Genomic DNA, 12,186 nt, shown 5'->3' with positions numbered 1-12,186 from the left:
AAGGCTGAGCTGTGCTTTGAGAACAGGCAAGGAGAAGTGTGACAGACGGGTGGGAGTTTTGCTTGCAGTAAAATGCAGTAAAGGGGAAAGGGAAGCAAGCTTGGGTAGAGGTGGGGTTGGTGTTACAGCATTGGGGCTGTGGGGAGGAAGGAGCAGGGAGGGAACAGAGGTTGCCCAGTGTGGTGGGAACTGACAAAAAGGCTGGTGGAAGAGGAGGAGAGGCAGGAAGGCACATTTACAAAAGATTCCACCGGGATCTTCAGTGTCTGCAGTTAAATCACATCCCTGCTGCCTGCCTCGGTTTCCCTTCCTGCCAGTCAAAGATGAACATATGAATATTACTCAGAATGGGCTTGAAAGTGGGATCAGAGAGCAGAGGAACAGCCAGGCTGGAGCTGCTTCCTTGCAGGAGGGTATTTCTAGGTGGAAGAAGGGGCAGGAGCTTGATTTTGCTTTGCTGTGGTGTGGGGAATGTTTGTACCCAAGCAGGAGACACACATCGGGCTCAGCTCTGCTTTCCAGCATGGAATCATGGAATGGTTTAGGTTGGAAGGAACCTGAAAGCTCCTCTTTTTCCACCCTCTGCCATGGGCAGGGACACCTTCCCTCAGACCAGGGCGCTCCAAGCCCTGCCCTGTGATGGTGTTCACAGGGATCTTAGCATGAGGGAAGAGATGAGGACCTGACTCCATGTTTCAGAAGGCTTGATTTATTATTTTATAATATATATTCATTAAAACTATACTAAAAAGAATTTTTAAAAAATCAAAGAGCTAACTAAGAATAAAATAAGAAAGAATGATAACAAAAGTTTGTGGCTCGGCTGCCTGTCCAAACTATCTGAGCTGTAATTAACCATTAATTACAAACATTTAACATAAGCTAATCACAGATCTACCTGTTGAATTCCACAACAACAGATAACTATTACTTACATTTTGTTCCTGAGGCCTCTCAGCTTCTGAAAAAGAAAAATCCTGCAAAAAAGGATTTTCCATAAAAGATATCTGCAACACTACTGCAGGCAGATGAGCCATGGTGCTACAGCAGAGAGGGGGTTGTGACCCCATTCACTGTCACCCAACCCAGCCAGGGCAGAGGATCTGGGCTCTGTGACCCTTCACACATCCAGACAGCTGCAGCAGGTGTTGGTGGTGCTTGGCTGGGCTGGCAGAAGCTCCTGGGGTGGGCTGCTGTGTGCCCGGCTCATCTCACGTGGCCCATGGTGCCCCACAGGTGTGTGGAGGAGTACAAGCTGGCCCCGGATGGGAAGTCCTGCCTGATGCTGTCTGACATCTGTGAGGGCCCCAAGTGCCTGAAGGCAGATGCCAAGTTCAATGACACCCTGTTTGGGGAGATGCTGCACGGCTACAACAACAGGAGCCAGCACGTCAACCAAGGCCAGGTGTTCCAGATGACCTTCAGGTATGTCCTGGTTCTGCTCCGAGTTTTGGGAATATCAGGGTGGGGAGATGGGACTGAGGTCCGGTGGGACAGAGCCAGCATCTCTGATTTGCTCATGAGGGGAAGAGAGCAGGAGGACAAGGAGCACCCGTGGCTTTCCTACCTGCTCATCCTTCCCTCTGGCAGCAGCACAGGAACCTCCTGGGCTGCTCTGTCTTGTCAGGGTGAGACAAATCCAGCTGGGTTCTGTGGGCCTTTCTCAGGAGTGCTGCCTCATCTCTTTCTGAGCGCTGATGTCTTCCATCTCCATGATATCCTGCAACAACAAACTGGTTATGTGCCGTGTGAAAGAACATTTCCTTTGCTGTGAGTGTTGCCTCATCTTTTTTTTAATCACTGATGTCTTCCATCTCCATGATATCCTGCAACAAACCAGTTATGTATAGTGTGAAAGAGCATTTCCTTTGCAGTGAGTGTTGCTTCATCTCTTTCTGAGCACTGATCTCTTCCATCTCCATAATATCCTGCAGCAATGAGCTGTTTGGTTGTGTGTGGTGCAACAGAACATCTCCTTTGCTGTGTTTTCTGCCAGTGCCAGCTGGTTTTATTCAGTGCCCCCATCACAGCACTGGGAGGAGCTGTGGATGTGGCATGGTAAACCATGTAAATGAGCTGAAGGTGAATGCCTTCACCTTGCAGGGCTCACAGAGGGGAGCTTGCTGAATTCAGGGCTGGAGGTGAGTTATTTAGTTATTTATTTTCAGGTTCTTCTGAGTGCAGCTGTGTTTTGATCAGGTGGAAGCCAGGGTGGCTCTCTGAGTTTTGAAGCAGCAGCAGCACTAATCACAGTCATGAGAGGCTCCAGCCCACACCTCACCACACACAGCTCTCCCTGGCCAGCACCTCTTTATGTCCTGTTCAGGCACCAACACCTCACTGCTCTGATTTCAGCTGGACCTGTGGGTCCTCACCCCTGCTGCCCACTGAGTTTTTCCAGCTGTTTTTGCCCAGCTGACCAAAACTTCCCTGTCTGTGGATTCAAGCTGAGCTCTGGCCTTCTGCGCTCTGATGACAGAGGCATCACAAGCTGCATCAGCAAAAGCTTTTGCTGGGAGTGACAACTGACAGGACACAAAGGCAATTTTCCCAGCAGACTCCTCTTTGCTTTCTCTCCCTCACATTAGAATTGCCATGGAATCATCACAATCATCAGAATTATCAGAGCCAGAGCTGCAGAGATGAAGTTTTTACATGATGAGCTGGTGGGTCTAAGGGACGCTTTGTTCCTTCCAGGTAGCAAATGCATCCCCTGTTCTCAGGGCTGAATTCCACCTGGAAAGCACACAAGGATTGTCTGTGGGGATGGATTATCCTGTGGATTCTTCAAATCTTCCCCATCTGAGGGCGTCCTGAGGATGCAGCTCCGGGCAGTCCTGGGCTGAACCAGGAGCAATTCCTGCTGGGGCTGCCCTTGGAATAAAACACCTGAGCTGTTGGGGTGGCACCTTCCAGTGTGCCCACCTTCCCCAGGGCTCTGCCTGATGGGTTTTGTGGTTAAAAAAGGAGTTTTAGTCCTCCTTCCCAGGGCTGGCACCACTCCTGACATGCTGGCCAGTGGGGACAAGCTTTTCCCAATGAGGAGCTGTGCAGTGACAGCCAAGTTCTTTGTGCAACCTGCTGGGTTTCAGTCACTTCAGTCCCAGAATTAGAATTATTTTAAAAATTAGAGGATTCTTTTTTGTGAATGATGAACACTGGAGAATTCTATGGATCGTTTGTTGGCTTAGTGTGGCTTTTTGTGATTGTTTTTTACTAATCTTTTGAGAGTACTTTTTTTTTTAGGTGTTACTGGTTTATTTATATTAGATTGTTTGTTTTCTAGGTTAATTTTAGGGTAGTGAGTGCTTTTGTGACTTTACCAAAAAATGTACTTTTATTTTTGTTCTCTATTGAGATGAGATTTTTTTTTTCTTTACATTGTGATGGGTTTTGTATAACGAAGGGATGAATAGCTGCACTTTTGTTTTCTGGTTTTGTAATGAGAATTCTATGTTTACTTTGTAAATATAAGGTAGCTCTTTTAATCTTTGTGAGAGAGCTTAAAGGTGTTATTAATTTTTATTTTTTCAGGCTAAAATACATCAGAAGTAACTGCTATGTTTGTGCTTGTGTCTAATATGTTTATAATTGTAATTGTTTTGTTATGATATGTTAAGTTAGCAGCAGTGAGGGGGCAGGAGGAGGTAGGAGGACACAGTATGGGTAATGTAGAATGTAATCTTATCCCCCAATGAGTTGAAGTTGGACTCTATTACTAAAGATTAGGAGCAGGCTGGATGATAACAGGCAACGCCTGTAGTAAATAAGAACTAGTGGCATAAAAGAGTGGATTGGTGGGAACTGGAGTCAGGTGGCTGCTGCAAGGACCAGGAGCAGTCAGTGCTCAGAGGAGCTGCCTATGAGAAACATTGAGGAGGTATGAAACTCTGAGGACATGGAACCCTTGCTGCATAATGATAATAGAACTCTTGATATATAAGACAATATGCAAGACAACAGAACGCTTGATATAAGAGTTATATCTAGATAATATCTAATGATAATAGAACTGTTGTAATATATAAGCCAACAGGAGGAGGCAGGTCTGGAACAGGAGCATCCTGCCAAGCTGCCCATGTGGCGCAGGCTGCACCGTGTTATGAGGAGCTCACAGAACATCGTGCTCCAGAAATGCTTCCAGCAGCCTGGAAGGTCAGCACAGCTGCCCTTTTCCCATTGAGTGAGGCTCCAGAAGCAGCAGGCAGTGATGAGAAGGGCTCATCATGCAGTGTCCTCCCCCAGGGCCAGGCTGCCAGGGGTGCTGGTAGGTCACGGTGTAGAAGCGCCATTACATCATCCCTTAACAAGGCAAGAGAAGGAGGTTAATGGAGAAGAAATTATTAACTAAAAGATGTAATTTGCCTCTGATTTTCATAGATATTCAAGAACCTCTCTGAGCATTAAGACACCAGCTGTTAGAGAAGCCCTTAATTTGGTGCATTTGAAACATAGCAGGAAGCTGCCTAATACTAGGGATTAAAAGCCTGTTTCTGCGAAGTAGGAGCAAGAACCTGCTATCAGAACAAGGGGCTGAGTATTTTAGAGGGATTTATGACTGCTGGGATCCGTTAGCTATGCAGATGTGACAATCTTTTGAATGGTGTCTGCTTCCCATGTCGCCACATCTTCAGTGTCTTTAATAAATAGGATATTCTCAATCTGCCAGGCATGTCAGCGTGGGGTTGGGAGGGAGCCTTTGTGCTGGGAAAAGCTGCCTTGCATACCCTGGCCTGAGCAACACTTACCAGTTATTGTAGAATTTCCATCTCCTGGAGGTCAGAGAGATCTCCTTGCCACCTAAGGGGCTGCAGGACTGATTAATTAGAGTGTCTGCAGAATGGGCCAGGTTCCATGGAAGGAACCACTATGGGTTATCTGGTACAACTGGGGCACAGGATTGCATACAGTGAGGGAGTCTCCACACCCCCTCTGGGCAATCTGTTCTAGTGCTTGGTGACTGGAGAGTTGTGATGGTGTTCACAGGGGTTCTTGGATAAGAGATGAGGACCTGACTCCATGTTTCAGAAGGCTGATTTATTATTTTATGATATAGATTACTTTAAAACTATACTAAAAGAATGGAAGAAAGGATTTCATCAGAAGACTAGCTAAGAACAGAATAGGAAGGAATGATAGCAAAAGTTGGTGGCTCGGACTCTGTCTCAGCCAGCTGACTGTGATTGGCCATTAATTACAAACATCCAACCTGGGCCAATCACAGATGCACCTGTTGCATTCCAGAGCAGCAGATAATCAATGTTTACATTTTGTCCCTGAGGCGTCTCAGCTTCTCAGGAGGAAAAATCCTAAGGAAAGGATTTTTCATGAAAGATGTCTGCAACAGAGAGTGAAGAAGTTCTTCCTCATGTTCAGATGGAACTTTCTGGGCAGCAGTTTCTGCCCATTGCCTCTTTCTGCTCCCGCTGCTGGGCATCACTGAGCAGAGCCTGGTCCATCCTCTGGTCCCTCCTGGCCGTGCTGAGCCCACCAGTGGGATGGACCAGGTGCAGCAGTGATGGCTCTTTGGGATCTGACCAGCTGGAAAGGCTGGGGATGTGCATGGGTACCTTCAGGAGGCAGAGCACTGAAGGATGTGAAGATGCAGCACAGACTGGGAGGTCTCAGACCAATGTGTTCTCGCAGTCAGTGCTGCTTCAGATTTTGTTTCCCCTTTAATAGAGGTCATTTATCCAAATACTTCAGCTGTGTGGCTGAGGAGATTGCTCCATGGGTCATAATCAAACCCACAGGTGTTTTGGGTTCTGTGCCAGGGTCTCTGAGCTCTCTCTGGCCATCCTGGACAGCCAGAGGAATGTCCTGGGTTCCCACATAACACCCATTGTGCTGCCTAGAGCCTGGCCTTGCTCACGTGGCCCTTTGTGCTGATGCCAAGGACCTTTTGCCCCATCCCTCAGTGCCAATGCAGCCACAGCCCAGCAGGATGTGAGCTCCACAGCATCCCTGCAGCTCTGCTCCAGTAGTTAGAGCTCCGGGAGCAGCTTCTTCTGTCCTGGGGTGATTTAATAACCCCTGTTGGCTTGTGTGGAGCTTGGGGTGCTCAGCTGCTCTGTTGGACATGCCAGCATCAGGGTTCCTGCTTGGAGGAGTGCACCAGCACTGCTGCTGCCTTATTGCAAGGATTAAATCAAAGCATTCCTCCAGTGATGCTTCTCTGTGCAGTCCCTCATGGGCACTTTGGGAGGGGATTGGAGAGGGATCTTCCATCACTCACCAGAAGCCTCCCTTGGTCCTTCCACTGCTGAGCCAAAAGTACATTCAGAGCCATCTTCTTCTGAGCACCCCTTTCCTCTCCTCAAAATGATTGCCAACAGGAACTAAGTGCTCTGTGAGGTTAATAAGGAGATGGGATTGGAGCTGATCTATTCCAGTCACACCTCCCGGTCTAGCTGGGAGGCTCAGCCATGGATGAAGCTCAGTAAAGACTAGATTAGAGTGATTTTCCCCTCATTGCCTCACGGTGGGGCAGAGTCTGAGCCCCGTGCCGTTCCCAAATCACTGAGGAATTATTTTCCAAATGGGTTGTTTGCTCATTCTTTATCTGTTTCTGTTTTGTCTCTTTGCCATGAGGGAATAGATATTTTTTTGTTTAAAAGCTGTTTGCAGTTTCAGACTGTTGCCTTTATGCCATTAATATGGAGAAATCCCAAAATGCTGCTCGTGGAGCCAGCTTTATTTGCTGGATTATTGCTGCATGGCAAATGGGATGTCAGGGCAGTGCATGGCAGCTGGGAGCAGCTGTCTCCCCTTCCCATCCCTACCTCTGCCTCTCATCCTGGCTGATGCTCCAGCCTGGCAAAGCCCCAGGAAGACACAGCAACACCCACACAGCCCCTGTTGGATTCCTCCCGGCGGAGATGCAGCGAGCCCAGGGAGTTTCGAGGTGTTGTGGAGCCAGAATGGTTTGGAGGCAGGGAGAGCATTCAAGTTTGTGCTCCCTCCCTGCTGAGCACCAGGAGGTTTCCATCCTCCATCTCCGTGGCTGTGGAGGAGCCAGGGCTGGGCCATGCCAAGCACCTTTCTGCAAATTGTAATCACCCTTCCTGTTGGAGCTCAGTGCATCCCTCTGGGGGTCCAGAGTTGCCAGGGGGCTCAGAGACCCTGGCACACAGCCCAGAGCACCTGTGGGTTTGATTATTGAGCAAATTACCAGCTTTGTATGAAGACCTGAAAGCCTCAACAGTTTAAGTAGTGTAATAATAAAATTATCACTGGGTGAAAAAGTAGATTTTGGGGTTTTTAGAATAGGAGTTTTGGGGACAAGATGGAGGGACTTGGGTGTGTCCAGCCTTTCTTCTTCTTCTCTACTTCCAACTTCTGCTGTAATGGTGGCACTTTTGGATTGGTTTAGAGTAGAAGCTCACTGTCTAACATAGGTGATAGGTATTGGAAAGTAATTGTAAACATGTTATGTGTAGTTATTAGTACAAAAAGATAACAGAGCCTAGGGGCAGGCAGAGTGCCTCTGTTCTGCTGAGTGGACCTCGGTTGGACAGGAGAAAAAATTTTATAGATAAGATGCAATGAACAACTCTGAGACTGAGAACCGAAGAGCTCCGACTCATTCTTCGAACGTGCAGGTTGAAACAGAGACTTTGAATAAACTGCAACCTCCCAAGAGGTTCCCTCTGCAACTCAGGCCCTGCAGGATGCTGTTCCCCCCATTCCCATTTATAAACAGAGCTGCTGCTTCTTTGCAGCCTTAGGGAAGGGAAGGGAGCAGGCTGGAGGGGGTGCTGAGGTGCCAGGGGTGCTGCAGGGAGGGATGGGCACTGCCCCAGCTGCTTCCAGTAGGCTCTGCCTCCCCACAGCTCCCTTTGTGCTGTCAGGTCACTGGGATGATGTGAGGAATTCTCATAATATTGATGGGCAGTTTGGCCAGTTCATTTTAAATCTGTCTCTTCTTCCCCTGGATGCTTCCCATCCCTCAATAGACCAGCAGGGTGGTGTCAAGGTGAGCTGGAGCTCTGTGCCATCCCTGCCAGGGCTGTTTGGGAACCATCTCCTCCACCCATCCCCTGTTCACCTGGTGCCCTCCCATGTAGGGGGACACAGTATGGGTAAATGAAGGTGGCATAGAATGTGATCTTATCCCCCACAGAGTTGCAGCTGGACCAATTACTAAAGGTTAGGAGCAGGCCTGATCTTAACAGGCCACACCTGTAGCCAATGAGAACAGTGGTATAAAAGAGTGGATTGGGGGATCTGGAGTTGGAGGACAGTTATTGCAAGGACCAGGAAGAGTCAGTGCTTAGAGGAGATGCCTATGAGAAACACTGAGGAGGTGTGAAACTCTGGTAATATGGAATCCTTGCGTTATAATGATAATAGAACTCTCGATATATAGGACAACATTCCCACCCCTGGGTGTGCCAGGCACTGGGATGGGGGCTCAGCCTCACACCTGGCTGGGAGAGGCTGCAGGGGCTTTGCTGGTGCCCCTGGCTTGGAGCTCACATCCTTCTTCCTCCCAGCAACACAAATATCATGTGTATAAGTGGTTTCACTAACACCCTTCCTGCCCCCCGCCTATTTTCCTCCCTCTCTTTGAAACCTCCAAGCACAGGAGTTATAATTGTGCTGTTTATTATTCCTGAGCCCAGCACCAGCCCATGCACCAGTGCCTTGTTTACCTATTACCCTTCAGGCCAGGATAATGGATGGATCTCTTTTCCAGTGGCTGCCTTCCATTTCATTCATCTTTTTATTGTTTGTTGCTGCAGTTCTATTACCTGCTTACAACTTTGAAGCCTCAGACATGCTAGTTGGAAGCAATGTCTTTCCAAGCCAGGCTAACACCTCATGCTGTGGTTCTGAGCAGCAGCTAAGGGGTTATGAGGAGTTCAGCAGCCCTGTGAAGGTGGGATCTGCTGTGGGATGTTTCAGAGCCCACAGACACACATACAGATGCTGTATTTTGAGCACATCTTCACTGGCCAGGCTCAGCAGTGAGGCTTGTTTCCAATCCAGTGTATAAATGACTAATGCAATTAGCACAGCATTCCATCAGTCAGGTCGCTGTTGCATCCCTTTCCATTTCACAGCCCTCATGCCACCAAAAAGGATGACAGAGTGAGTAGCTTTGAGCTGGTGTTGCCCAGTCTGCAGCCACGTGCTTCTGCAGCAGGTTGGGAGCATTTTTTAATTCTACAAAAACAAAAGCAGGTGTGGTGTCAGACAATGCAGGGGTCCAGGGTGGAAGAGATGCTTTGTGATGGAGGCTGTTCAAATAGTGGAGTTCTCAGCTGGTTCTACACCAGCTGCAGGTAGGAGTTAGGAAATGAGCTGTCACATCCTTGGTGCCATCCCATCCTTGGTGAACATGGACATGGCACTTGCAGCCACCTCCTGCTGCCCCATCCCAGCTCTGGGTGCACCCCTGAGCTGCCCCATTTCATTCCTGTCTGTGCAGGTAGCAGGATAGCCTCACAGAGAGTGAGGTCGGGTCATTGCCTGTGAGAGCCCCACTGCTCCCTGCATGTGCCTCAGCCCCAGGGAGAGGGAGGAAGAGGAAGAAGGATGGCCACAGTGGAAGCTGCCCTGCAGCCAGAGCCCAAAATCCATGATTGTGAGATATAGATGAGGCAGAAGTTACTCAATCACAGGGTGCCCAGAGCAGCTGTGGCTGCCCCTGGATCCCTGGCAGTGTCCCAGGCCAGGCTGGGCAGGGCTGGGAGCAGCCTGGGACAGTGGGAGGTGTCCCTGTCATGGCAGGGGTGGAAGGTTCTTACAGAGCAGCACAGCCCAGAGCCAAGGCACTGCTGTCAGAGCCAGTGCCAGCACCCACTGGGCTGAGGGAATGCATCCATGGCTTTCTCCTGGCTCAGGGACCAGAACTTTCCCTTCCCTGGCAGTGGAGCTGCTGCCCCTGCAGTGAGGCATGCCAGGGAGCTGTTCCTCCCCCCCAGCCCTGCTCCCCACTCCCCCAGCCTGCACAGATGTTTGTATTCTCTGCAGCTGATGAAAATATTCATTATCCTGTTAGCGCTGCTGTGGCGGCGGGGGAAGCGCAGATTTGCATTCCCACAGCTGATCGATCCCACAGCACTCACCACGGAGCTGCCACACAGCAGCAGCAGGGCTGTGCCAGGCAGGGCTGTGTCACAGAAACACAGAATTACAGAATAATGAGGTTGGAAGGGACCTCTGAGATCATCGAGTCCAAGCTATGCCCTAACACCTCAACTAGATGTGACCGTGTTCACAGGGGTCTGGGGATGAGGGAGAGATGAGGATCTGACTCCATGTTTCAGAAGGCTTGATTGATTATTTTATGATATATATTAAAACTATACTAAAAGAATAGAAGAAAGGCTAGCTAAGAATAGAATAATAAAAAAATGATAACAAAGGTTCTGTCTCAGACTCTCTGTCTGAGCCAGCTGACTGTGATTGGCCATTAATTAGAAACAACCACATGAGACCAATCACAGATGCACCTGTTGCATTCCACAGCAGCAGATAATCAATGTTTACATTTTGTTCCTGAGGTCTCCCAGCTTCTCAGGAGGAAAAATCCTAAGGAAAGGATTCTTCATAAAACATGTCTGTGACATTGCACCATCCTTGGAGGGATTCAAAGGCATGTGGATGTCACACCTGGGGACATGGTTTAGTGTTGGCCTTGGCCGTGCTCTGTTAATGGTTTGTCTCAGTTGTCTCAAAGGTCTTCTCCAACCTAAGTGATTCCCTGACTGTATGGACAGGAGGGGAGGGATGAGGGGTTGGCACTGAGTACTTGCAGAACCCAGAGCTGGGCTCTGCTCCCCTCGTGACTTTGGCAGAGGTGTGGTGATCCATGTGCCACCTCCTCTTGTCACTGCTCCCTTCATGGTGCCTGCACTGCCAAGCCCACCTTCGCTGCCCCAGGCTCTGGTGGCACTGAGGAGTTTTCCCCTTTCCCTGTGCTGTGGGGAGCAGTCCATGGGATGGCCTCACTGGCCTTTCCCATCTCTGACTTTTATGATATTAATTATAGCACTGGTACTGCACAGTTAATCTGCATTATTAAGAGATGTGGTGGAGATTGGTTTTATAATAACAGCTCAGATTTATGGAGTACCTTCCATCCCAGGGGGTCCTTATGGGCTTTACAGCCTTGCTGAGAGGAATTGCTGCTTCTTCCTCCCTCATCTCACAAGAGCTGGGCCATGGGAGCTCTGTGCCCACTCAGGACACATGAAAATACAGATTATACTCAGCTGAAAAGCCAGGGGAGAGTGAGACAGGGGGTTTGAGGCAGTAAATTGTGACTTTAGGGTGTGATAGCAGCATTTTTCCATCACCATATGGGCGCTGTGCTGGTCCCCATTAGCTGGGCTGTGGGTTTGTGCTGCTCACACCATGGGACCCCTTCAGTGTCACCTCCAGGGACAAGGCTGACATTCAGCAGCCCCTCACTGCTCCTCCTTGCTAGTGCAAGCACTGGTTGATGGAGATTCCCCATCGAAGGACTAAATCAGCTTGACATTGCCTTAGCAATGCGAATCCTTGCTCCAGGCAATGCAGTCAGGAGCAGTCACCAGCGTGGGGACATCAGAGCACTGCACAGCTATGCCAGCTGTCAGGCCACACCTGCTCCTGAGGTAGCAGCAGGGCTTGGATGCAGTCCTCAGTGCAGCAGAAAATCCTGTCCTCCTCTTTCCCATCCCAAGTGTCCTCTCCAGAGGTGCAGGATTTGCTGCTCTGCCTGTTGCACTGTAGCTCATGACTGCACAAACCTGAGAGCAAGTGCTGGGTTTGGGCTTGGGCCCCATCAGTTGTACCCAATGTCCCAAAAGTGGGGGACAAGCTCTGCTGGGAGGACTGTGCCTTAATCCAGTGTGACAGTGTTCACAGGGGTTCTTGAACTGGGGAAGAGATGAGGATCTGACTCCATGTTTCAGAAGGCTTGATTTATTATTTTATCATATATATTACCTTAAAACTATACTAAAAGAATAGAAGAAAGGATTTCATCAGAAGGCTGGCTAAAAATAGAATAGCAAAGAACGATAACACAGGTTTGTGTCTCAGACTCTCTGTCCAAGCCAGCTGACTGTGATTGGCCATTAATTAGAAAACATGAGACCAATCCCAGATGCACCTGTTGCATTCCACAACAGCAGATAATCATTGTTTACATTTTGTTCCTGAGGCCTCCCAGCTTCTCAGGAGGAAAAATCC

General features: G+C 49.0%; 1 protein-coding gene across 1 annotated transcript in view; it reads left to right on the top strand.

Moving 5' to 3' along the window:
* ASTN2 (astrotactin 2) overlaps positions 1-12,186 on the top strand; it is a 360,946-nt gene that overhangs the window by 211,693 nt on the left and 137,067 nt on the right. The window contains exon 13 of the mRNA XM_058038034.1: positions 1,237-1,425. Coding sequence (XP_057894017.1) covers positions 1,237-1,425 — 189 coding nt within the window. The remainder of the gene's footprint in view (positions 1-1,236; positions 1,426-12,186) is intronic.

The sequence above is a fragment of the Melospiza georgiana genome, chromosome 20, assembly GCF_028018845.1.
Source record: "Melospiza georgiana isolate bMelGeo1 chromosome 20, bMelGeo1.pri, whole genome shotgun sequence".
Lineage (NCBI taxonomy): Eukaryota > Metazoa > Chordata > Aves > Passeriformes > Passerellidae > Melospiza > Melospiza georgiana.
This window is presented reverse-complemented; position numbering and strand designations above follow the sequence as displayed.